The sequence below is a fragment of the Nansenia antarctica genome (genome assembly GCF_963989245.1).
Source record: "Nansenia antarctica genome assembly, chromosome: 6".
Lineage (NCBI taxonomy): Eukaryota > Metazoa > Chordata > Actinopteri > Argentiniformes > Microstomatidae > Nansenia > Nansenia antarctica.
This window is the reverse complement of record NC_137676.1, coordinates 27,887,966-27,915,621: the sequence shown is the minus strand read 5'-3', so window position 1 is coordinate 27,915,621 and position 27,656 is coordinate 27,887,966. Positions and strand designations below refer to the sequence as shown.

The 27,656-nt window shown below is 43.1% G+C and overlaps 3 protein-coding genes across 3 annotated transcripts in view; 2 read left to right on the top strand and 1 right to left on the bottom strand.

Moving 5' to 3' along the window:
* The first annotated feature begins 645 nt into the window (after window positions 1–645).
* trib3 (tribbles pseudokinase 3) lies at window positions 646–8,197 on the top strand. The gene is made up of 4 exons (XM_080535329.1): window positions 646–1,260; window positions 2,413–2,718; window positions 4,085–4,377; window positions 6,574–8,197. The coding sequence occupies exons 2-4, from the start codon at window positions 2,413–2,415 to the stop codon at window positions 7,028–7,030; spliced, it is 1,056 nt and encodes a 351-aa protein (XP_080391455.1). The 5' UTR covers window positions 646–1,260; the 3' UTR covers window positions 7,031–8,197.
* Window positions 8,198–8,652: 455 nt separating this feature from the next.
* maf1a (MAF1 homolog, negative regulator of RNA polymerase III a) lies at window positions 8,653–25,962 on the bottom strand. Its single transcript, XM_080535057.1, has 7 exons — window positions 25,178–25,962; window positions 24,860–24,988; window positions 19,384–19,558; window positions 18,292–18,413; window positions 17,351–17,470; window positions 13,602–13,697; window positions 8,653–11,198 (listed from the first exon to the last, which is right to left on the bottom strand). Exons 1-7 carry the CDS (start codon window positions 25,258–25,260, stop codon window positions 11,174–11,176), a joined length of 750 nt encoding a protein of 249 aa, XP_080391183.1. The 5' UTR covers window positions 25,261–25,962; the 3' UTR covers window positions 8,653–11,173.
* Window positions 25,963–27,441: 1,479 nt separating this feature from the next.
* The window catches only part of rbck1 (RanBP-type and C3HC4-type zinc finger containing 1), a gene marked incomplete at its 5' end in the record, with an annotated part of 71,411 nt that continues 71,196 nt past the window's right edge, over window positions 27,442–27,656 (top strand). The window contains one exon of the mRNA XM_080533642.1: window positions 27,442–27,478. Coding sequence (XP_080389768.1) covers window positions 27,442–27,478 — 37 coding nt within the window. The remainder of the gene's footprint in view (window positions 27,479–27,656) is intronic.

Here is a 27,656-nt window from a genome sequence, read left to right as displayed (position 1 = left end):
TTTTACAGCATAGGGTTGGACTGATAGTAACATAAACCCAACATCCATTCAGGGGCATTCTACACCGACATTTCTAGTGCTATTGTACAGTTACAAAGGCAAGCATTGAGGTTGTTGAAAAAAACACAGAAGAGGGCAAAACACATAGGGGGGGGGGGGGGTGTCACATTTTGGATTGAATCGTTGAATGCCTATGACGGCTTGACCAGATCGACTACTTGTTGCAACATAACCGAACCTTTACCAACTTCAGGTGTATTGCAGTTCTTTTGTTCAATACAACACGTTAGTGCCCTGGTGACTATTGCTAGGCTCATCCCGCTGATGTCGTCAGACCAGAAGGTGGAGCCACGATGTTGCAATAGTACATCATCTAGTCGACTGTGTGGAACAGAAAGGTTGTGTGAAGCCTGATGTCCTGCTCTGTTCTCAGTCACACGATCCAGGCGGAGCGGGACGTCTGATTAAGGAACATTTTTTTTTTTTTGAAGGGGACTCAATTTAAAACTTCCAATATATTGGATTTACCTCGCAATTGACCAAGGGGATGCAAGAGTCTGATGGCCAATTGCTATTTATTTGGACGTCCCCCGACGACCTAGTAAACTCAGTTGGATAGGCTGTCTTTTTTTCCATCATTACGCAAGAGCCGAGAGTCTTGAAACAACTTTAAAATGTTTGTGTTTTCTCTATAGGCTACATGTAAATGTTTGTTTGAAGTTTGTTGGCTCACAGACTCATTGTGACAGTATAGTATACTCAAGACAGTATTGCCAATGGATCCGTTCGTCTCCACACAGCGGGAATCAGGAACAAAGACGTGGATCAACGGAGGAGACACCGGTGTTGCCGCCACATGTCAAAGCTCATAAACTACAACATTTCTTAAACTACACCATTTCTTAAAGGACTTTCCTTCCGTCGAAACCTCGGCTTTTGGTTAAGCGACGTGCACAAGAATCAAGTAAGAAGGCCACTTCAGCCCTAGTGTTATGGATAGGCTACAGAAGTCGCTGGACATGTAAAAGTACCATGAACCACCCCTACCCTCTATTTTACACTACTTTTGAAAGAAAATCTAACTTTTGTCTGGATCTCCTTCCACATCTCTTACTTGGTTTCTGTCTGTTCGTGGTGCGTTTCGGCTCTTTTTGACTTGAACATTTCGGGAGACTTATTGGAGAACAAGCACTAAGCAGACAGAAAGTGCAGTTGCCAGACCATTGTTCTGTGTTGCTGCCTTTGTCCTCCACAGCCAAGGTAAGTCTTCACGTTTCTTCTGTCTCTTCCTCGGTGTCCACGACATAAACGCATCAACATTCTGTATGCATGAATGTTGTTTAACGGTTGTCCCCCTACTAGTAGTGTTTACTATTATTTATTGATTTGAAAGTGTAATGTTGTGAAATAACACAGTTGAACTTTAGAAAGTGGTTAAGTGACGGTGCAACTCTTTGCAACCACTCTTCGGTGTCATTCTCACACTGTACTGTAAGAATTACCCTCATTTCATGTCACATTTTTAAAAGCCTACCAGAACGTATAACGTTTTAAAATCCCAAGACCCATCTTGCGTTATTTGATGGCAAAAATGTATCACTGTTATTTTAAATGGCATTTCGGACTAGAAGTAGACCAGGTCCGAAAGGGCCGCTCGTCCCCTGCACCAGGACGTCTTTGTGAAGCCCGTTTTTATGTCTAAACTGCAACTTTGACGTGTTGGTTTGAATGAGTCACAGACGCTTTCGAAAGAGATGTACAGTCATTGGAGTGACACATGAACAGGCAACACTGCTCATCAGTCAAAAGACCGTGTCACCCAAACACAATTAGCTCATGATGAGACATTGTTTAAAAGAGGATATGATTCACAATCACAACATCACATATTTAACGTCGGGGCTGATGCAAGTTCCTTAAAAAACGAAGTGGATATGTGCACAGACATTTGTCTGAGCCATTGCACGTGGATAGCCTACTCAGATTGATATATTGGACACACTGTATGTCATATAATCTAACACTAAAACCCCAAACTCCAAAGATGGCATCCACAACACAACCACAGTAACCATAGACTACCACGAGTAGTAGTACATTCAACTCCATACAACTCAGTTCTAATCTTGCTCTAATGCTTTCTCCAACACATTAATTACTCAATTCAATTAACAAATAATGTAATTAGAATACTGGGTATACAATGCAATAAAAAGCTTAGGGCAAGCTATAGCTGTTCAACAATGGAACAATCAACAATGTAATGCAATATAATGATGTAAAACGATAGCATAAGGTGGCAAGTGCATCGCAGCAGAACACAACGACAGTATTGGGAATACAGTTTAGTTTTTTTATTATGAATGCAGAATTCGTGAGAGAGTGTGTCAAATGTGCAATTTGAACTTGCAGATGAGCGCGAACCTTTCCACGCCCGCTCCCCTCGCGACACGGACCTGGTGTTTGAAGAGGCTGGAACTGGACGAGCCGCAGGAGGACACAGACATCCTGAAATGCAAACGGCCCAGACTGAGCCAGCCTCCCTCCTCCCCGGGCTTGGTGCCCTGCCTCAGGCTCCTGAGCCACGGACCCGACCCCCCGGGCTCCGACCAGCACCACGTTTCCTGTATCGGACCCTACGTCCTCCTGGAGCCCACCGAGGGGACGGACACCTACAGGGCCGTCCACAGGGTCACGGAGCAGCAGTACACCTGCAAGGTATGCTGGGACATGAGAGGAGAAATAGTCAGTTCTGTATGTGGATATGGGACACTGTATACGAGTCGGGTGTGTGGGTGTGTGTGTGTGTGTGTGTGTGTGTGTGTGTGTGTGTGTGTGTGTGTGTGTGGTCAACATGCACTGTTTTCCTAGTCAAGTCATCTAACTGGCCCAACTGGCTAGGTTTCGAAACCTGACTCACTGTATGCACAGTCAGATGATGCACAGCTGGATGCACTAGACAGACAGATAGATATAGGTAGGTACTTTACTGGTCCCTGGGATGAAATTACAGTGTTGCAGCCACCAGTGACACATAAGACATAATCACCAACACAAAGGGCAAGTGCACAAAGTATAAAGGCTCTGCGACTGTATTGCACAAGATAATAGCGATGGTAATATGTGTGACACATATCCCTCCGAGCCACGACTTCAACCATACAGGCCTGTTGTGCTGGTGTTACAGCAGATGAACATTCCTGTCTGTCTTGTCTGTCCTCCTCACATTGAACTTCCTTATTGTAACCTGTCTGTCTATCCTCATAACACTAACCATTTGTAACCTGTCTATCTGACCTCCTCACATGAAGTCTTATTAAGTCTGATCCAGGTTTAAATCAGATCCGGGCACTGATTTCAGCTTGCGTTCCGTTCCATCAATGTGGCTCAAATAATTTGCTGCTTGGTTGCTATGCATCTAAAAAGTTATGTAGGCTATAAAATTATGGTGCAGGCTAATTTATAAGAACTGACATGATTACAAAGCTTTTCTGAGTAGTAAATTATGTTCTTCTAACTGGACCCTGGATTTGGCATAGATAATTTTTTCTTATGATTACTGATGGATAGATGATTCACTTAGACAGATATATATATTGTAAATCGATTTGCATGAAGGCTTCGGTTAAATGTAAAAAAAATAATAATAAACTATCTATCGATCGATCACACTTTAAAAATATTAAATTATCTATCTATCACACAGTCAAACTATCTATCTATCTATCTCGTAAAAAGTGGGAACTAATATTTCCTAAAAGACACTTGACGGAACTGTCGTTCGGGATGTAGTTTCCGCCTGTGAGACATTTTTGACGCATGCATTACCTAAACCAGCCTGTAAACCTGCTCGCGACCAGGTTTGTTCAGAAGGATTGGTTGCATAGCAACCAAGCAGCAAATTATTTGAGCCACATTGATGGAACCGAACGCAAGCTGAAATTAGCGCCCGGATCTGATTTAAAACTGGATCAGATTTAATCAGCCTTCTTGGAATACCCCCCAGGTGTTCTCTATGTTAACCTGTGTTGTTGTTTGTGTCCAGGTGTTCTCTATGTTAACCTGTGTTGTCGTTTGTGTCCAGGTGTTCTCTATGAGACGCTACCAGGAGCTCCTGGGTCCCTACGGCCGTCTGCCGCCCCACGATAACATCAGCCGCATGCACGAGGTGGTGACGGGCCACAGCCGCGTCTACGTGTTCTCGCAGCGCAGCTACGGCGACATGCACTCGTACGTGCGCACCTGCAAGCGGCTGCGGGAGGACGAGGCGGTGCGTCTGTTCGGCCAGATGGCATCAGCAGTGGCCCACTGTCACCAGCACGGCGTCGTGCTCCGAGACCTCAAACTGCGCAAGTTTGTCTTCGTGGACCCGCAGAGGTTGGTTTCATACTCTTCTCTGGGCTCCTTAACTCATTCAGTGCCGAGGGTGAATGAAGTCACCCAAATTCTCAACATTCTTGAGTGCCACGGGTGACTTTATTCACCAAAAGTGAATCAAATAACACATTAAACACTTGGCACTCTAGGTGGTGAGTGTTCTAGAATTCTTAGGCAGTTAGTGGGGTAATAATATAGAAGTCACTGAAAGTATATATTACCTGGTGCACCAGAGGTGAATCATAAACGCCTTTCTCACATACGAGCCTTCCCAGTATATTCCATGGAATTTCCCTGGTACAGGGAACGCGTATGTGTGAACGCGACTAACCAGAAGAATTCGCTCAGGCAATTACCCTGGTCGGGACCCTGTATGATTCTATGGAATGTACTGAGTAGGCTTATGTGTGAACATAAGCCTGAACATTCCCTGGTCCGGCACGCAAAGGGTTATGTATGTCTGATGCAAGATGTTTTACTTACTTACCTACTTACACATGGAACAAGTTAACCAATCACAGCGAGTAGTTTCTCACTTGGTACTTTTGGTTCGCTCCGATGATGTTAGGGAGTTGGCTAGTTAACCCACATCACATCAGCCAAAGTAGTGATAAATATGATTCTACAACTGTATACTACTTTGTTTCCAATCATAGTTAGCTAGATTCAGTGTTTCCTCCAGGAATTTTTACAATGGTGGCGGGTAGTGCTGACCGCGCGCGCGCAGCGCGCGCTCGCGATTTTTTCGCGTGCACGCGCATGAAACGCGCACGCGCGCTCAAAACTCGAGGATGGCCCAAAAAAATAAAATGTTTTCCTGTACTTCTCCCGTGTGTCTCTTATTATCTGTGTCTGCATGTTTTTCCAGCATGTAATTCCGTTGTCAATAAAAACAAAAACACTGATCTGACGTTTTTTTTCACAACGTTATTACTTGTCACTTTAAGCCCAGGAGGGAGTTAGCGATTAGCGATGTTTAGCTTAGCTTAGTTTAACAGAAGTATCTTCACTTTTAACATGACTTCCCGTGGTCGTAGAGGGCTGGTCGACGGCTTAAAATGAGTAGACCTTATCCAGCTATAGTCTTGTGTTTCTACCCCGGGCATAGCCGGTGTTATTCACGGACAAACACTCCTGTTAGAGTGGTTCTAGTACACTGGACATAGGTAACACATAGAGAGGCTTCTCCTCTCTCTCTCCATCCTACACTACACTACACTACGCATCCTATACTACACTACACTACGCTAGCTCGCGGTGTTCGGGTGACAGCCAGGGCGCGTTCGTAAATACGCTCTGGAAATCTGATCAGCACTCACGGAATGCCTCTTGTCCAATCAAATGACTTGGTCCCTTTATGACGTTGAACCCAGTGTGCGCTCCGGGGCTCTCAGAGCGAATTTACGAACGCAGCCTCAAGTTCAATACTCGCGACACACACGGACTGGTCCAGTTTCAGCGCTTGTGGGTGTGTCTAGCGCTGTGAAGGTCTGAAAAGCGGCCTATTTTTTTTTTTTTTTTTGGGGGTGAGAAATCTGCATGGTGGCGGAGGAAATTCCATCGTGGCGGTGCGCCACGATGAAATGCATGTAGAGGAAACACTGAGATTACTTATTTAGCTAGCTTACTTACTTATCAAATGTACATTTTGTGATATAGACGCATTACGGAGCTGTGCACACACACCATCTCCTTCCACAACTGCCCCACACCCCGAATATCGCTACTACTAAATATAATTCCACAACTGGACACTACTTCATTTCCAATCATAGTGAAGGTATGACATATGGCAGATATACATACTGTATATGGTATATGGCAGTCTCACGCGCCTGTCTCGTTCCAGTTCTGCATCCAGTTGAATGCATGGTTCAAGTAGCTTGTGTAAACCTGGGGCAGCCAATATAATTCCACAACTGGATAGTAATTAGTTTACAATCATAGTTAGCTAGATTACTTACTTAGCTAGCTTACTTACTTATAAAATGTACGTTTTGTGATGGACGCATTCCAGAGACATACCCACACAATCACTGGCGGACCCGGGTTGGAATCCCATGCAATTTATAGGGAACTATGTGTGAAAGGGGCTATACAAACCAGGAAATAGAAGGAAAAAAAATCGAATCTAGTGATGCACCATGAGAGTTTGACCACGATGACGACTAAACATCTCTCCTGTTCACCTTTCAGGACAAACTTGGTTCTTCAGAACCTGGAGGACTCCTGTCTCCTGCACGGGGACGACGACTCTTTGACGGACAAGCACGGGTGCCCTGCCTACGTGGGTCCGGAGATCCTCCACTCTGGCCACGCCTACTCAGGGAAGGCCGCGGATGTCTGGAGCCTGGGCGTGGTGCTGTACACCGCCCTGGTGGGACGCTACCCCTTCCAGGACGTGGAGCCCGCGGCACTGTTCAGTAAGATCCGCCGAGGGGCTTTCACGGTCCCGGAGTGGCTCTCCCCGCGGGCCAAGTCGCTGGTGGTCTGCATGCTCCGTAAATCGCCCTCCGAGAGATTGGAAGCCTCGGAGCTCCTGCTCCACCCTTGGCTGAACTGTAACCCGGAGCCTAACAACACACACCTCAATCCCAGGAACTGCACTGACCAGGTGGTCCCTGGTGACACACACACCCAGGACACAGACTGACTCTTAACATCCTCTGTTGTTCTTCTGCTTGTTGTTCACGCCTATGTTTGACAACCACAGTTTGGTTGGTAACTGCGTACCCTTTGTTATCCTGCTGTCGACAAAAATTCTGAGATTTTGTAAATGTTGAAGTCGTGCTTACAGTATGTACAAGACCGTTCACTACACTATCATCACTTATCAGGGATGACTGTGTAATACCAGTGCATGACAGAGTCATGAGTCATGCAACAGGCACCGTGAGTTCTAAACCCACAGCGTGATGCAGACACACATGCCTCTCCCTGCAGGGCCAAACCTCAACAAAGACCTGTTGTACTTAAACCAATGGACATGTATTTTCCAGTTCGTAGAACAGGTGAAAACAGTTCAGCTACCGTATCTTATATAGGGGCAGTCTGTTTTAGTAGTATTCTCCCTTTGTTAGATGCAGTAATTTGACATGTTTTTGATTGTGACAACAACAGTCGAGAACACTAAACAGAAGTTGTTAATCAGACAGGACTGATATTAGATATCTCCGAACTTGATGAAATCCTGGAATACTTGATGCATGTCTTGTGCCTTTTATTTTTATTTTTATTGACTGTTGTTTACATGTTTTACAGTGACAGATCTGGATCCAACCGTATGAGTGCCTTGTCTTTAATTAAACCACTGTTTAGTATAGTTACTTTCCTCTCTTCACTGAGCTCTGCTTTACCAAAGACTTCTGCTACCTTCAACCATTCTGTGGTCTGAGATTCACTGATGGTTGTCTTCGTTACAGGGATTTGGTCTGTTAAATGAAGAACTTGATGTCAGTATGGTTTCCTAGAGCCCTAGACAAGTGCAGTCATGACTTCAGGCATGATGTCATATCTGTAGGAGTATGGACAGTCAATGAGGGGGTCAGATCCTGATAGTGATGTTGTGTACTTCAAACAACTTGAATACCCATGTAATGGTGATGTGGTGTTACTATGGGTTTACCTGAAACTAACGAAGACCTCACATACTGTCTGTCCTTAGTGGTGATGGCTGCATGCACTTCTGACCCTATGTACATCTCCGACCTTAACTTGTTCTTCATTGAGACACAACTAATTTTGTGACTTTGTAAATGCTGGTTTGTCACACAAAGCACACACTACATTATTTCTGTTATTTTGGAGGGTGGGTGGATGTAGGCTACTTCTGTAAACAAGTATTTTTGTTGTTGCCAGTAAAAAATAAAGACATTCTGAACAAATTGATTATTATTTTGTATTTTTTTTAGATAAACATGAAACATGGAAGAGAAAGTTGAACACGGTCGGTCTACCAGTGGCCTACCTGTGGCCTACCTGTCACCTAGACCAGGCCTTCCTAGTTCAGAAAGCCTGGGGAAATCCTTTGCTGAAAGTAGCTAGAACCCATTGAAATGAGTGACGCTACGCAACATGTCAAACCAATCAAATATCTTGATTCTTCAATGTTGCATGTCAACTCTACACAATAGTTGTACCAGGTCATAACAGCAAACAACCATTCTATAGGCGTGGTGGAGAGGGTTGTTGGAATGTAACAGCCAAGCTCCTCAGATGATCAAATTAGTTTACAGCAACTACAGAGAGACAAGGATATGTTTCATTGTACACAACCTTTATTGTACAGAATCATGGTAAGATTACAAATACAATGGGTAAGCATACAACTTTTTAGACGTTAAATCACAAGTATGAGACCTTGTAAGCTGCCAAAAATAGACTAAATAAGACCACTATTCTGCAATATATTCAATAAATAGTCCAATCTTACACTGGTGACAACTGTTACAATTACACATATTTTGATCAGTTTGTCTCCATCTTAAATGCAACAGACAAAATTTGGTTCTGATCTGTTTCAAAATATCCTGGCTACTTCAGCCTTCTAAGTAATGAGTTGTATAAATCTTCTACCTACCTTGATAGCCACCTGGTTTCACAACACAAACCACATTGGAAACAGGGCACATGTTGACCACAGGTACAAATATGTACAAACTATGTAGCCACAGTTACTTGTCCAATGCATATTTGTCCCATGCTAATGTTGATATTGACATTTGAAATCATTGAGTAACTTATGGACAAATACCCTGGCAAAGGTTTTAAAAACCAGGTTTGTGGAATAGGTTTGGGTTCATGTTATACACTGGAAGCAGGTATGTATTCAACTTTACAATACCGACTTGCAGCTTTATACCACTGGGTACCTAATGTATACCAGCTGGCAATCTACTTCACATTACACATCAACAACATGATGCAGAACCTGCAGTAACTGCCGGCTGGAAGTCAACAACAAACAAACAATACTGATACAGGAGCCTGAGTGGTAATCTAAGGGCAAACAAACTGTTCAGTTAAACAATTCCAATTCCAAAGACTTATTGAGCATTAAAAAGGGAAACACCGGCAAATATGAGGAATGGGAACAGAACCCCATATCCCACATGGGGTATGGGAGTCTGTTGGCAAATAGCTCAGAAAAGCAACAATCATGTGTTTTCCGTTTTACCGGTTTTTGTGTTGAAGAGCACACTCAATATAACAAGCAACAGTTTTAGGATCACTAAATACCTATAATTGGTAATTGGATTCACTGTAACATCTGCCATCCTGCTTTGTAGGCTACTGGGTTAGTGATACACGGCTTGTAAACAAACTTGTGTTCAAAAGCAAGGACTGTGTGATCATCTAATTATGCGTAGTGATGTATTTTTAGCATGTTCATGTTCTATCAGCATGTTGTGATGTGCTAAACAAGCAGTTAGTACATAGCAATGTTTGCTTTTAAGCTGCTAGGTAGCTACCAACGCGATGGTTTCTAAAGCGTGTTTTTATAGAGAGCGATTTTCTCCTATTGTCCGTTTGAGTTGTACCAACATTCAAATAAGCTTCTTCAACTATTTTCAATGTATGACATGTCATTTGAAAGCTGACAATCTGCACTTTCAGTCTCTAAAAAACTGAAAAAGGACCTTGCCCTACTTGGGGACTTTCACCAGACCCTGTCACATTTTACAAAGCCCCTGTGCAGGAAGAAGGGCGTGTAACCTATGGCTTCAAGGTTCTCACTGAAGGAGAGGTGTGATATTTGACAAACATTCACAGGTTTTTTTAGCAACAATAACAATTTCAAAAATGTCACCGGTGTTTCTCTTTAAGTACATTTACATCATGCTCAATTAATATGCAGAGATTTGGACCACGGGCATCACTGACCTCCACATGGAATATTACAGTGAAAAGTACAACACAATCAGACTCGATTGGTCTTGAAAGTATTTTTTGCTCAAATATACATTTCAAAACACAACACACAACAGGAGAGCAACACTCAGACTGAGGGGATCGGCTCCGTGACTACTTCTGCTTTAATACAACTCTTAGGATGCAGCACGAAACATAAAATGGGTTTAGAGAAACTCACCTAAAGAGGTGTTACGTTCTTGAGAACAAGATATGTAAATTAGGTTCAAACAGTATACTCTACAAGCAGAGTTTATGGTGTGAGAATGTATGCCACACAGACATTCTCAAGCAGGGAATTAACCTGGGGACAGGGGTGCTGCTTGTCTTCCAAAACATTCAGCAGGGTCGCATATTTGCTGGCTTGACCCATAGAATTATACCATTAATTATTCCATTAAAAAATAAAATTTTAATGGAATTAAATAAAACAATGTCAGGCTTGAGAAGCATTGATATGGAAGGAGGGAGGGCGGCAGAGTGATTCTAGCTAGGAAGAAGTTTTATTTTATTTTTTAAATCAACTATGATTGGTAACCACATTGTCTGCCCTCTAGTGGCCATACTGAGGTTAAAAAAAACCTACATCATCCTAGAAACTGAACCTTGTAAAAACAAGAGCAGGGAATGTGAGTAAAAAGATGAAAACCAACATTGTGCTCCAAAAAAGGTCAAACATATATAACACACACCAAACACGAAGCTTTTGTCTCCAGTCAAATATGTAGCAATGGAAAAAAAAGGGGAAAAAAGGGAAGGGGAAATAGTCGTCATTCCAACAGAAGTAACAGATCTCCACTCACAGCCTGACTTGTGCAGTCAAACATGAGCCTCCCCACTGACAGGGCGAGAGTAAAAACAGAAGTCAAGTCCAGGGGCTGGAGCGTCACTGGGCACACAGGGCACCATACCTGCAGAGAGGGGAAAGAGTTCAAGCTGAATTTTACCCTTTAATCTTGTGGACTTATAGTTTTATTATTAAATAGTAGACACATTCACAAAACCATCTCTGAGTCAAGATAGGTCACTGTGAATGTCCTGACCAGTCAAGATCTGTCACTGTGAATGTCCTGACCAGTCAAGATATGTCACTGTGAATGTCCTGACCAGTCAAGATATGTCACTGTGAATGTCCTGACCAGTCAAGATATGTCACTGTGAATGTCCTGATCAGTCCTGGTGTTCCACATGGACTTTGTCGTAGGAAGTAAACACAGAGCTTTGTCGTAGGAAGTAAACACAGAGCTTTGTCGTAGGAAGTAAACACAGAGCTTTGTCGTAGGAAGTAAACACAGAGCTTTGTCGTAGGAAGTAAACACAGAGCTTTGTCGTAGGAAGTAAACACAGAGCTTTGTCGTAGGAAGTAAACACAGCGCTCGCGTTTCGATAGCTATGATGCAGCTGCACGCCAAATGATGATAGTTTCGAGATGGTACGTAGAGATGGTACGTAGAGATGGTAGGTAGCGGGGATTGTGAAAATAGATTTTGGGTAAACTTACCCTTTAAAAATACACAAACACAGTCAGGTATAGATAGAGCTGTGCAATAAAATTCATACAGCTGAGTATTGCAAACATTTCTTTTAAGATACTAGTATTGCAGTGCGATTTGTCCCCCAAAAGTTCTCTCAATAATGCATACATACATATCAGCTTACCAAGGTGGTCGTAGTCACACTACGCTGCAGGTAACATTTGGGGTAAATATATGTAGAGCAGCGGTTCCCAACCTTTTTGGACTCCAGGCCCACTTAAAAATCTTTAAGTATTCGCGGCCCACACAGGCATTTTACGGACGCGTACATTTTGCATTTTTTAAGGTTCTAAAGAAAAAAATACCATGTACCATACATGTATTTTAAAAAATATTTTCTATTTTGCCCATGATTTGGCTGCCCACTTGCAGTACTCTCGTGGACCACCAGAGGGCCGTGGGCCATAGGTTGGGAATCGCTGATGTAGAGGTTCTCAATATGTATTGTATTTCAATGCATCACAAAGGTATGACCCATGTACAGTGATACATATAATATCGTGAGGGCCTTGCCGATACATTGAGTTGAGGTTAACACCTTACAGATAGAATCGAGGTGTGTGTGTGTGTGTGTGTGTGAGGATGTATGTGTGTCAGGGTTTCCGTTAACCGGTAATTACCGGTCTTTGTCCGGTAAAATGTGTTGAAGTCCGACAAATTGAAAACTCGTCGGACATAATGTCCGGTGAAAATAATTCCCTCTAAGCACAATTTGGCTTCGGGCCACCATTTTCAGCTGAGCACCAAACACACACACACTCATACACGCACAACACTGCCCGAGAGAGAAGGACCCGCCCCCTTTAGTTAGCCTGCCCGAGAGAGAAGGACCCGCCCCCTTTAGTTAGCCTGCCCGAGAGAGAAGGACCCGCCCCCTTTAGTTAGCCTATAGGAAAATGGTGTCCCGAAGCAAACGAAACGGACAACATTTACACTATGGAGACGAACTTCAGCGATATGATCTAACAGCCGGTCTTCAGGACGACATACAAAAACAGTTATGTTCTCCTCATTGTCATACTCCCGAGTCCGATTAAGTATGATTTGACAGGCAGCTAAACGAAATGCCTTCCCAACCAGCGAGACCTGGGGGGTATTCCATCAACGTCGCTAAAGGAAAATCCTGGCTTATTTTTGATAACTCTCGCGAGAGTTTATCGGAATATGCCTGTATATTTTTAGGAACCCTCGCGAGACTTTGTCAGACTAAACCTGGATTTTCTTTTAGCGATGTTGATGGAATACCCCCCTGGTTATAGAAATGACGTTGTTTTATTGATAAAAAAAAAGGGTAAAACTGGAAAGAGAAAATAGAAAACTCACATTAATCCCAAACAATTTAACAAACTTCAGTTAACGTAATGTGGAGTCCGTTCATTGATCGATGCTGTCTGTTCAGTTCCCAGTGAGGCGCCCGTTCAGCGCTGGACATAATGGCATAGCGCGCATGCGAATCATGTTATATTATTATATATTATATAGCTCGCATCTAATCGTATCGGATGAGAAATAGACATTAAATGGCATATATAGGCCGCTACACAACAGTAATCACCGCGACAAACAGCTATATTAGATTTGGGGAAAAAAAATATGATTTTGAATTTTTTTTTATTTATTATATTTTAATCAGATGACCGGAATATATCACGTTTGTCTGGTAAATCGAAATCTTCCCGGACACGATGTCCGGCGGCAATTTTTTCTAACGGAAACCCTGATGTGTGTGTGAGGATGTGTGTGTGTGTGTGTGTGTGAGGATGTGTGTGTCCTCCTCACCTCTCCTCATCCATGTTCTCCTCCTCGTAGCAGCCTTCGTCCAGCTCCAGGTCCAGCTCGGTACCGATGCCGGAGTCTCGTTGGGCCATGAAGGAGCTGAGACGCACAGGGGAGGAAATACACATCACACACACACAAACACACACACACACACACACACACACACACACACACACACACACACACACACACGTAATATGGTATGGATGACATGTGAAATGTGAAAATGTCTTAATTATTGTGAATGTAGAATGTTCTGAGCTGAAAAAAAGTGAAGGAATCTAAATCACAGGAAGTGACCTTTGAATAGGCGTGCGTCTGGCTTGACCTTTTACTAAACTTCCCGTCATCTCCTCCACCACTACACCCCATCCAGAACTCTGATCTAATTTATAATAATTTTGCCATTTAGCAGACGCTTTTATCCAAAGCGACTTACAATTACGAATTACAGGGACATTCCCCCTGGAGTAACTGAGGGCTAAGTGCCTTACCCAAGGGCACACTAGTAGTGGTGTGGCTTCAGGCGGGATTTGAACTCACAACCTTCCGATCACAAGTCCAACTCACTATCCACTAGACCACCACTACCCCTGACCCCGGGATTTGAACTCACAACCTTCCGATCACAAGTCCAACTCACTATCCACTAGACCACCACTACCCCTGATCTCCTCCACCACTACACCCCATCCAGAACTCTGATCTCCTCCACCACTACACCCCATCCAGAACTCTGATCTCCTCCACCACTACACCCCATCCAGAACTCTGATCTCCTCCACCACTACACCCCATCCAGAACTCCGAGGTCCTCCACCACTACACCCCATCCAGAACTCTGAGGTCCTCCACCACTACACCCCATCCAGAACTCTGATCTCCTCCACCACTACACCCCATCCAGAACTCTGATCTCCTCCACCACTACACCCCATCCAGAACTCTGAGGTCCTCTAACATTCACCTCCTCATCCAACCCAGTGCCAAACTCCGGACCTTCGGGTACAGAGCCTTCAGTGTGGCAGCCCCCACCCTTTGGAACTCTCTACCCAAGGATATCCGCGACTCTCCAACCCTGGACATATTCAAAGCTGCCCTTAAAACCCACCTATTCACCATTGCATTCAACCTGTAGAAGCTGTTTCACTGTTCCTTGTTTTGTGTGTTTGTCTCTCTGGCTCTGTTCTGTTTGTCCCATTCCCTTGTAAAGCAACCTTGGGTTTGTGAAAGGCCCTATATCATATACATATACATATTATTATTATTATTATTATTATTATTATTATTATTATTATTATTATTATTATTATTATTATTATTATTATATTATTTCTTACACTTTGTTGTGACCAACTATGTCTTGAGAAGTATGTAACAGAAGGTTTAAAAGTATATCACAGTGATGTTCCTTAGGGGACACTCTGGGACAAACTGATACTGGCTGTATCACATGTTTCAAGTAGAGCCATGTGGATCAGAAGCTAGCCTGAGAACATCAGATAGACAACGATGGCCCTGGGGTGAGCTAAACGTGTCAATGGACTAAGTTCAGTGGTATCTGTCCTCTCCACGTCCTAGAACTGGGGTCTTCAACCTTTTTCAACCCAAGGACCCCTTGGATGAGAGACAAACAGAACAGGGACCCCCACATGTAATATATATATATATATAAGCCTATAATAACTTTTATATTTACTTCATTCACCTTTTATTTCACCATATTAACCTATTTATATACTGGGTTATTAGCCTATATGTGTTTATGATTGATAAAACATTCATGCATAATTATGATTGGTTATTATTATTATTATTATTATTATTATTATTATTGTTTTTGTTGTTGTTCTTGATGAGGCTTATATTTTCTATTATTATTATTTTTCAACAATGAAACTTTTAGCTTCAGGAAGCAAGGTATGCCTACCTCCTGGGTGGAGGTTGTCAGGCAGAGCATCATGTCATCCTCAGGCTGCAGTCTGGAACTGTATTTGCTCTTCAGGTAGGTGAGGGAGGAGAATCCTCTTTCACAAAGATAAGTTGTTGCAAAAGGCAAGAGGCTCACCATGGCCTTTGCTGTCAGTTGGGGGAAGTATTTCTGGCAATGGATCCAGAACTGGGTGAGAGGCTGTGACTCGTACACATTCTTGTGTGTACTGTCTGTGGTTAGGTCGATCAGCTGATCTTCCTCAGCGGCTGTCAGGTTTGAGCCGTCGGATGCATTGTCTTTGAATGATAACCGTATCCATGTCTTGTGCTTTCTCCAAGACTCAGTCTCAGAAAAGTACTTCTCAAATTGACTTTCGAGTGCCTCCAAGTGATCAACAATTGCGCATTTCACATCAGGCGAGGGCGCATTGAAATGCGCAGCCAGCTCCGCGCGGTTTTGGCCAACCAGAATCTCGAGGATAGCTGTGCGTAATTCAAAGACGCGCGCCAATACTGATCCACGGGAAAGCCATCTGACCTCGGAATGGTAAAGGAGCGCGTTGTGTTCCTCTCCTATAGCGGCGCATAGAGAAGCAAAGAGGCGGGTTTGTTATTATCAAACTAGTAACTAAATTAGTAACGTTATGCTAGTTATTAATTAACGTTAATTTCGCAATGAAGACCGAACTGCAGCGTTTTAGCCAACACCTAGCTTGCTAGACAGGTGTGTTTTTTTTCTCCAGCTGACGTTATGACTCTAGAATCATGGGCATCATTTATTTTGTAAATTGTTTTTGTCAAAAGTAGCTTATTATTGCCTATTAATGCTTGTACCTTACTCAATATCAGTTTTGTTATGTTTTTTAATTCTCACTGATTATTTTGGTGAAAGTTGTCAATTATTATGACAGAAATTGGCGGACCCCCTGCAGTACCTCTGCGGACCCCCTAGGGGTCGCGGACCCCCGGTTGAAGACCACTGTCCTAGAAGGTCTTTTCAGTAGGTAAGAAATGAATGTTGTATATAACAAACAAGTGTGTTGAGAAACAAAGCTTTTCATCAGAGTCTTTGGGGAGCTGTGGCTTCCGGTAAACAAATATTCTATATTGGTCTGTTACTCCATCAACGTCGCTTAAGGAAAATCCAGGCTTATTTTTGATAACGCTCACAAGATTTTTCAAAATAAACCTGGATTTTTTTAATACGTCTTGCGAGACTAAGACAGAATAAGCCTGGATGTTCCTTTAGCAACATTGATGGAATACCCCTGGGGTTAGTTATTTGTTAGTTTATTAGTTAGTTGTTGCTCTCTCCTTGCAGGGTTCTGCGGGCTATTGATGTCGTATCTGATTCTTACCTGAACATGAATTTAGTATTAAATGAACGACAATAAATTATTAATTTGATTGATCCCAATGAATGTAACACAAACAAGCAAACAGGGCTGCAGGCGTTGTGTGATCTGGTGCATAGCAAAGCCCGCTGACGATGTAGAATGCAATCTAAATAGTCCATGATCAGGGTTCGACATTAACGCTTGCCTGGAGCAAGTAAAAACTTGCCGGGTTTGTTTGCGCGAGCCCGACGGTCTGGCGCCTGCGCCGTCTGTTGTTCTTCCTGCACACAGGTAAACATATCCAGGAACCAGCAGCGTCATCAGGCTCGCGCAAACAAACCCGGCAAATGTTTTACTTGCTCCAGGCAAGCGGGCAATCGTTAATGTCGAACCCTGCGTGATGTAGTGAGATGAACAGAGAGAGAGAGAGAGAGAGAGAGAGAGAGAGAGAGAGAGAGAGAGAGAGAGAGAAGGGCTCACCTGACGGAGCGACAGGTGAAGAAGACGATCCTCTTCAGCCTCTTGTTGTAGAAGAAGTAGTTGAAGGACCAGAGGTTTCCCTCTTCTCCGTAGGGGTCAGAGACCAGGTCTGGGTTGTAGCTGGAGAGTAGAGGACATTCTGATTGACTTTCTCTAGTATAGGTAAGACTTAGACCCATCTCATTCTGTCACATTTATTCAGATTCGTGTCTGGGGGTAGGAGGTACTACAGCCTGAATCCAAATCCATCACTAGACTCTCCACCCTCAATGACTTGAGTAGTTCTGGAAGCGTTCGATAGATAGCAACTTGCCGATGGCTTCATCTACATATGGTCGTTCCATATCGCTTACACATATCCAATACTCAGCCGCACCTAGAGGGGGTAGGGGTTTACGGGGTGGCAGGGCTCCCACACCTTCTTCAAGCACCTTTCAAGGACTTTCAAGACTCAATTCCCTCAAATTCAAGGACCCAACACAGCATAGTTTGAGACAGACCTAGATGAGAATTTATATAATAGGAACTATCCGCTCACAGACAACAATTAAAAAGAGAGGCTTGAATGTGTGAACACTAGATGGTCTCTTGCCTTCTCTACCACAGCACAGCAAAACAATACATTGTGAAATATGTGTAAAGTTAAGCAATACATAGACTTATTTACTAGTTGACGAGCTAAGTAAAAACATTTTTTTTAATATATATTTTTTTTAGAGAGAGAGAGAGGGGAATTCATAATATTGCCTTTAAAAATGTAAATAATTTAATTATGATTATATAATGATTGGAGCACTTTGAGCTGCAACGCTATACAAATAAAAATGTATTTGGGACCGGGTAGACAGTAGTTAGAGCTGTGTGTTAGAGCTGTGTGTTAGAGCTGTGTGGGGGCCCTGGGTTTTTCCTGGTCAGAGCCAGCGTGTGGCCTGGTGGCTCACCTGTAGATGTCACACTCTGAGAGGCAGATCTCTGTGTCGATGGCCTCCCAGAGCTGAGGCTGCAGACAGCTGTACCCTTCCCCCGCCGCTGCAGACAGACTGCTGTTCACCGCGTTGAACACCTGAGGACGCACCACACGCGCCACAGTAGAAAGCACTCTGAAATGAGCCAGTGTGTGTGTGTGTACTAGTATTTCAGTGTGATTAGGGTTAGGGTGGAAGTTTAAGATTAGTTTAGCACTGAGATACAAGGCTGCTGGTCTGAGATGTGTACAATAGTACATATCAGAATATTCATAGACCCTGTATTGGTACAGTCATAGGTTATAATAGATCCTGTTGTGTGTAGTACAGTAACAGGTGTGTGTTGTGTGTGTTACAGTAACAGGTGTGTGTTGTGTGTATTACAGTAACAGGTGTGTGTTGTGTGTATTACAGTAACAGGTGTGTGTTGTGTGTATTACAGTAACAGGTGTGTGTTGTGTGTATTAGTACAGTAACAGGTGTGTGTTGTGTGCATTACAGTAACAGGTGTGTGTTGTGTGTATTACAGTAACAGGTGTGTGTTGTGTGTATTAGTACAGTAACAGGTGTGTGTGTATTACAGTAACAGGTGTGTGTTGTGTGTATTACAGTAACAGGTGTGTGTTGTGTGTGTTACAGTAACATGTGTGTGTTGTGTGTATTAGTACAGTAACAGGTGTGTGTTGTGTGTATTACAGTAACAGGTGTGTGTTGTGTGTGTTACAGTAACATGTGTGTGTGTTGTGTGTGTTACAGTAACAGGTGTGTGTTGTGTGTAGTACAGTAGCAGGTGTGTGTTGTGTGTGTTACAGTAACAGGTGTGTGTTGTGTGTATTACAGTAACAGGTGTGTGTTGTGTGTATTAGTACAGTAACAGGTGTGTGTTGTGTGTATTACAGTAACAGGTGTGTGTTGTGTGTATTACAGTAACAGGTGTGTGTTGTGTGTAGTACAGTAACAGGTGTGTGTTGTGTGTATTAGTACAGTAACAGGTGTGTGTTGTGTGTATTACAGTAACAGGTGTGTGTTGTGTGTGTTAGTACATTAGGAGAGCAGATCCCCACTCACCCAGTTGACGCTGGGTTCCCTGCTGAAGTCGTGGCTCTTGGTGCGGCTGAAGTCGTAGTCGGGGCGGAAGGACTCGTTGAGCGTGGCGATCAGGTAGAAGAGGGTCTTCCTGCTGCACTTGTCAGAGAGGGGCCCGTCCCCCTCGTCACCACTCTGACTCTGGCTCAGCCTGCAGCTGAGACACACACACACACACACACACACACACACACACACCACAGGGAGACAGAGCAGTGTTATCTACATGGAGACAGAGCAGTGTTATCTACAGGGAGACAGAGCAGTGTTATCCAGAGGGAGACAGAGCAGTGTTATCTACAGGGAGACAGAGCAGTGTTATCCAGAGGGAGACAGAGCAGTGTGATCCAGAGGGAGACAGAGCAGTGTGATCCACAGGGAGACAGAGCAGTGTGATCCAGAGGGAGACAGAGCAGTGTTATCTACAGGGAGACAGAGCAGTGTGATCCAGTGGGATCAGATGCTTCAGAATGCGACTCTGACATTGGGGACGCATGTGAAGCCACGGAAGAGCAGGGTCGAGACGGCACAGTGTGGACTGAGCAACCAGGCGCAACACAGCGCAACCCAGGCGCTCGGAGAGGCAGAGAATGACAGGCCAATATCATAAAGACAGCTCCAGTCCCGACTCGTTCTGCCAAATCGAACATTACGAGTCCGTTGAGCAGTCTACTGTGTCTGATTGACACGGAAATGTGGCAACAGATTCTAAAGTACACTCAGGCAGAAGCTGACCGGAGTAATGATGAGATGTTCAATTTGACAATGGACAAACTAAAAGCATTCGTGGGTCTCCTTTACTACAAAGGAGTTTTATGTTCCAAGTCCGTGAGGATGGATGACTGCTGGTCATCACAATTCCGAATCCCTGTCTTCAAGGAGACAATGACTCGCCAGAAGTCCCGAGATATCATGCGCTATCTACGCTTTGATGACAAGAACACACGAGCTGCCCGTGTTCCGGTGGATACATTTGCCATGATTTCAGACATTTTTGACAAATTTGTGAAAAACAGCATTGCATCGTACACACCTGGTGACACTGACAACATCACCGTGGATGAACAGTTGTTCCCGACCAAAGCAAGATGTCGTTTCACACAGTACATGGCCAATAAACCTGACAAATTTGGCATAAAGTTCTGGGTTGCAGCGGACGTGGACACCTAATACATGTTGAACGCACATCCCTACCTAGGGAAAGATAAGAGCAGGCCGGCCGGTCAGTGGTTATCAGACAATGTTGTGCTGTGTCTGATGGAGCCGTTCGTGGGCAAAGGAAGAAATGTCACGACAGACAATTACTTCACCTCCTTGCCACTGGCAAACACCCTTTTGGCCCAACAAACCACAATTGTTGGCACAATTAATAAAATCAGACGGGAGTTGCCCCCATGTACACGGGCACAGACTGAAATATTTTCCAGCAAGGTGCTGAGGGCTGGAGAAGCCACACTCACGGTTTACCAGGCAAAACCTAAGAAAAATGTATGCCTCCTCAGCACACTGCATCAAACCGTTTCTACTGATGATCGCCCAAAGAAACTGCCCGAAACGGTTTCCTACTACAACAGCACTAAGTTCGGTGTTGATGTTCTGGACCAGATGACGAGGAAATACACAGTAAAATGAGGGACCCGCCGTTGGCCTGTAGCTGTGTTTTACAACATTTTGGACATGGCTGCAATTAATGCACGCATTCTGTACAGACAGTGCATGGGCGTCAGGATAAGGAGGAAGAAATTCATTCATAAGCTGGCAGGGGAGCTGTGTGAGCCTCTGGTAATGACAAGGCTTCCTTCTACACCAGCAGCGAGAAGGCGACTGCAGCTCGAAACTCCTCGCCCACCTCCGTCCCCACATGTGAAAAAGTGTCAAGGCGCCATATGTCGAGGGAACAAAGCATCTAACATCTGCCAGTCATGTGGACGATTTGTCTGTGGCACATGCACCAAGCCAGCAACTGTGTGCTGGGGATGCTGACTGTCCCATGGCCAGGCCTTATGCCTCTCCTGCCCTGTCTACCTGACAGCGCCCACGCTGAGCACTCCGGCGACCTCCTATTCACTTTCTACTTTTTTATATATTGGTGTTTATATTAATTACCATACTTTTTACTTGGAAGAATTGACGTGAACATTGCAAGTAAATAAAAATGTTACTTGAATTATCTGTCTCTCTGTCTGTGTTCGTTTGTTTGAAAAGTAGTACAAATATTAGGGATGCACGATATGCATTTTTTCCAACCGATACCGATAACCGATGTTTACCCGCTTCTCGTGGCCGATAACCGATATGATAACCGATATGAGAACAGATATCATTTCACAGTTGATAACCTGTAGTTCATGCACACCTGAAGGTAAGAAAGGCTATGTAGTGAGCAAAGATTGATGATTTAATATTCCATAGTGATCTCACCAAATCTAACTTACATCACTATTGTTAACACAACAAAGAGAACACTTCTGACTCTTCAAATGTTCATTTATTTAAAAAAAGGAAATACATTTCAACATTGTTGAAAATCACATCACACTCGCTAGTCAAGCCAAACTATTGCAATGCATGGATTGGGTGAGTAATCCCCACTGCTACTTAGTTAACTATAACCAGGGGTGCACATAACTTTTTGGGGCCAGTGCTCAGAGGAGCACCTAGGGATGCTGCTTGGTGCTCCCCGAGCTTGCGAGTCACGACCCGTCCCACAGGATGGATGAAAAAGGGATACATGGATAACTTATATTAGCAAAACGACATTTATTCATAAATAAAGATGAACGAACAAATTATTGTGTGCAAAACAAAAGAAACAAATGCAAAATCAAATGACTGCTCGAGTCTTTAAGCATGAAAGTCTGTCAGACTCCTTTAAACACAATGAAATCAACTGACATCTCTTTAAGCACTAACTGAATGTCTGTTCTTTAAACACAATGAAATCAACTGACATCTCTTTAAGCACTGCTCTGTTCCCGATCTGTAAACACTGAAATCAACTTTTCAACAAAAAGTTACAGCCTAAGCATTTATTTATGCTACAAGCTTAATCATCATCATCACTGCTCTCTTGACTGCTGTAAGTTATCACTGTCCTCAATTTCAACCATGGTAGAGGATGTTGTAGGCCATCACTTTAAATAGCTCATTATTTTGATTGTGCAACGAAGTCTTTTTTTTCTTCTTTTTCTAATAGAATTCCCAACCATATTCCCTGGGTCAGGGGTCTAGGTGCGATAATGAAGCTGTAAAACAAACGTCGGAACGTTTGAAAGCTTCAGAGTAAAGAAACGTGAAGTCCCTTGGTGTTGTTTTTCCTTTTAGCGACGAGTCGTTCGGGACTGAATTTTCACGTGTCGGCGTGATAACCGTGCGATACGCGATACGCGGAATGAAAGTACGAGTTACGATACTTTCCGAATGTTTTCGTGAGGGGAAGCGCCGGCAAATAGTTACTTAGTGGGGCTTGCTTCTTGGACATTTTGACGGCTCGTCGGGTGCCTCAGTGATGCAGCAGTCAGCAGTCAGCAGGTGGATTTTGAGGAAGTAAATTCCTCTGCCAGCGCTTCCAGCTGTTGGTGCGCAAGAGCGCCTTCATGCAGCTGATCTGCCGCGCAGCATGCATTTTGGCGACGCATGCGCACTGGCGCACCAGTTATGTGCACCCCTGACTATAACACTACTTTACATTGTTACCTAGTTAACTATAACACTACTTTACATTGTTACCTAGTTAACCATAACACTACTTTACATTGTTACCTAGTTAACTAGAACACTACTTTACATTGTTACCTAGTTAACTATAACACTACTTTACATTGTTACCTAGTTAACTAGAACAGTACTTTACATTGTTACCTAGTTAACTATAACACTACTTTACATTGTTACCTAGTTAACTATAAAACTACTTTACATTGTTACCTAGTTAACTATAACACTACTTTACATTGTTACCTAGTTAACTAGAACACTACTTTACATTGTTACCTAGTTAACTACAACACTACTTTACATTGTTACCTAGTTAACTATACCACTACTTTACATTGTTACCTAGTTAACTAGAACACTACTTTACATTGTTAGCAGGCTCACAAAACAAGCTGTGTTAGTTGATTAGCGATGTGTCATTCATTTTCCAAAACGCTTAGCTCGCGCTTTTATTTTGAAATCGCGAAAACGAAAACAGAAGTCAGAGAACAGATGCCAAACTACCGACATGTTTGCTGTAATAATATGATTTGGCAGTAGAAAGCCATCAGTCAATAGCTCGTCTCATTCACAGAACAGCATGGGTTGCCTGCACTGTTTGATTGCGTATTTTAGAGCAGACTACAGAGATGGTGACCATTAGCACTAGCTAACATCGGCTATCTATTTACCTTATCTTACCAATTGACTGCATGGCTGTACACAGGCGCAGCATCATGAGCGCGACAACCGGAACCGGAAATGTTTCCGGCTTCATATTATCGGCTAAAATTTAATAAAACCGATAAATATTTAATAACATTAATTTCCCAATATCGGGAAATAATATCGTGCATTCCTAACAAATATCCATCTGATATATCTATGTAAAGACATTTCACTGCAACATGAACACACTATATTTTCACTTTTCACAACAGCTATTTTCATTTCATTTATAATGTGCAGTAAACAAAATAATGTATACACTCTGCAATTGGCTACTATACAATGGTGCCAAAATCAACTATCCAAATATTAATCTGCGTATATCTGTGTACAACCGTCTTGACTGTTGTGTAGCCTATTATTATCATTGCCGACACAGGTCGACATGAGAATTGTTGGCTACTTCATATCATAACTGAACATTCATATATATAGCCTATTGCATTATTTGAAAATTGACAGCGCTGTACAGTGTCATTCAATGCACAGGCACGTCATTTCACACGATTTTGATCGACAGCGAAATACATTATCAATATCTTATTAGCAATTATCAATATACTCTCTCCCTTCTTCTCCTTACCTCCCTGTCTGTCTTCACTATATCTGTCCAATAACATGAAAGTTATGAGTGGGACTGCCCCACTCAGAAAGAAAACAACATTATATACAAAAATAACAATATAGAATATTATAAATATCCGTTCGTTATATCGTTGATGATTACAGGCATAATCAAATGTAGGATTTGAAATTACATACTGTACAGTTTATACTTTTATAGCCTATATATAAACACATTATGTTATCAGTCTTATTCACTGTAATTCAGCACTAAAGATTGAGCACAGTGTGTGTCCCCTTGCGACCTATGCTGATATAAAAGAGAATTGCAGCCTTGGATCGAGTGCAAAGATTGTTTTTACTCACAGGGTCAAATGACCCCACCCATGGTTCTAGTGTTAGGGGTTAGTAGAGGTCTGGGGGGCTGACTGCTGAGGTCTTGAGGGTTAGTAGAGGTCTGGTGTCTTACTTGTTGGGGCTGACTCCTGAGGACTGGGGGGGAGACAGTGCCTGCAGGACATGGGGAAGTCCCTCCTGACAGAACTGCTTGAACATCTGCTTGTCCTCCCCGGCCATCTTACACGAGTAGCTCTCAATCCTGAAAAAGGGCACATTGGGCCCAGAAAAAGGTCACATTGGGCCCAAAAAAGGTTGGGGGTGGGGGGGGGGGGAAACAGCTAGCTAAGGCCTTTCTGGAAAATTGTGGAGGAGTGTGTGTCATGTCTGTGGCATATTTTGCTGATTTGGTGCATAGCTGTAGCTAAGTTGGTGTCGATGGCAACTTTACCTTCCAATGATCTGAGAGTCCCCTGTTTCAATGGTGAGCCGAGTGTTCATGGCTTCAAAACTGGAATTTTCCAGGAGTTTCATATTGTTCGCTTCTTATTACGCAACTTACTATTTGTTCAAATATTTCATACACACAACACTTTTCAGAGCAGAGTGTAATAACGCTACACAACACACAGCGGGCTGATCTGTCACCACCAGGAAGTCACCAGACAACTTGGTTCAATTGTGACACACAATGACAATTTGCGCACAATCCTGTATTGCTTTTGTACACGTTTAGTTTACTCTCGTCGCAATCATTTCACTAACCATGCAAGTTCTGCAATAACAGGCACAACTACAGTGTGTCGTTCAGGCCTACCCAGCTAATTAGCCAACAAGCTAAGGGGGCTTGGTAACGGAGCAGTAACACCGCCGTCATTTAAATTATTAAAATTAATTTAAACCGTCCGACCTCACAGACAACGGACCTCACAGACAACGGGCCGTTCAGACTCAACCCAGCTGGCAAAACCAGCTAGCTAGCTGCCTAGCTCCGACTCAATTCTACACAAGTTACAAATGCAAGTTCAAACCCAACTGTTTGCTTCCAAAATTGCCCGATAAAAATTTACATTTACGGATGCGGTAAAGATCTTTGTCGAGGGCTTATGGCACTTATATGTCTGATAAAAATGTCTTCCTTTTTACTGTGAAATTTCCAATACCTGCCATTAAATAAACTGAAATGAGGTACACAATTCTTCATCCCAACTTTAGTGTCACAACCTCAAGAGAAATTCCAAGGCTTCTCGAAGCCTTCGCCTTCGCTGTGCGCCTGAATTTGTCTGTAAAAACAGCAACCCAGTTTTGTTGTTTTGGTCCTTCGTTGTGACTGCTGCACTGCACTTCCTCCTCCTCTTCCCCCTTCTTCTTCTCTCTCTCCATATCTCTGAACCCTGTTCCTGTTCCTAGTTCCACTTTTAACCACCAGATGGCGACATTAAAATGACGTTGTAAGATATGCACACTGACGCCAGGGTTTCTGGTATTTACTGTTGGTCATCACACAAGTACAGTACAGTACATAACAGTAAAACAGTGGCACCCTACGGTACTCCAGGGTACTAACATACTGTATACACTTACATGACAGGCGCAGGGTTGCCTGATGGGGCGGGTTACCGCCGAATGGGCTACTTTTGATCACACTGCACCGGAAAAGCATTTAGGCGGTATCAAAATGTCATTGCCTGAAAGTTACAAAAGGTATTTTTTTTATTTTACAAACATCATTGGCAACAGACATACAGTTTAGTGGCAGGAGATGGGCACCTGCCCAATAGTAATTAGCGGTTTTCTGACAATATAGGTTTTGTGCTGTTTTTTGGTGGATTTTGCGGTTTTTAGACTGTGGTTAGGCTGGAAATTGTCAATCCCATCTGGCAACCCTGGACAGGCGTTGTAGCTGATATCACGCTATCCACCCGACCCCACCACATCAGCCGTTGGTACTCTACATACATTTACATTTACGTAACATAGTACATACATTTACATTACATAATACATACATTTACATTACATAATACATAACATGTCAAATAGAAAATAGAAAAAGTTCCAGAAGAAACTTCGTGAGCTTGGAGTGTTCTTTTGGTATTGAAAAAGGTTTAAAGATGTCTCGATAGATAGATTTGCTGGGTAGTTGAAAGAAAGTGAAAGTCTTATGTAGGGGATGAAGTTAGAGTTTGGTTGGATGGCTGGAACAGACAGACAGACAGACAGAAGACAGACAGACAGGCAGGCAGCTATAGGGCTCCTTTAAAAACGTACTTCCTGAAGTTAAGTTTAGTTTCACTTTTCATTTTGTCCTCATAGACAGTAGTACAAGGAAGAAAAACAAAAGAAGATATAATCATTACAACGTTCACAGTGGACTTTTCCGTGATTTTAGGTGCAGTCAAACGTCAGTTATAACTCAGGTCGAGCTTCTTTTCGTAATCCCGTGCCGGACGTGCTAGAGAAGAGAAGGCGTCGCTGTCATCACGTATGGCTAGACCTCGTATTGACAAGCAGTGATCTTTTACCCATATCAGCTGACTTGACTGACTACTTACTTTGAGAATTTCCTTACGAAGTTGGGTAGCCTCGATGCTAATGGGTGAGATATCAGCAATGGTTATGCAGTCGAAGTAACAATATTCATTTTCTCATAGCTTTGTTTTTACAATATTCATTTTCTCATAGCTTTGTTTTTCATGTCTGATAGGGCAAAGTATGACGTCTCCTGATGTGACAAGCAACTTAGAAGAGGGTATGTATGTATAACAGTAGGGTTAGAGAGTGTGTTTGTGTCCTGGTTATCTCTGTCAGGTTGATTGAGGGCTGAAGAGTAGCCTAATGTATGGGGACAGATTGACTGGTCACTTCCACACTTTGGAATTGGCCCGAAATTGTACTTTAACTTTGTTCTCTCAATCAACACATGTTCA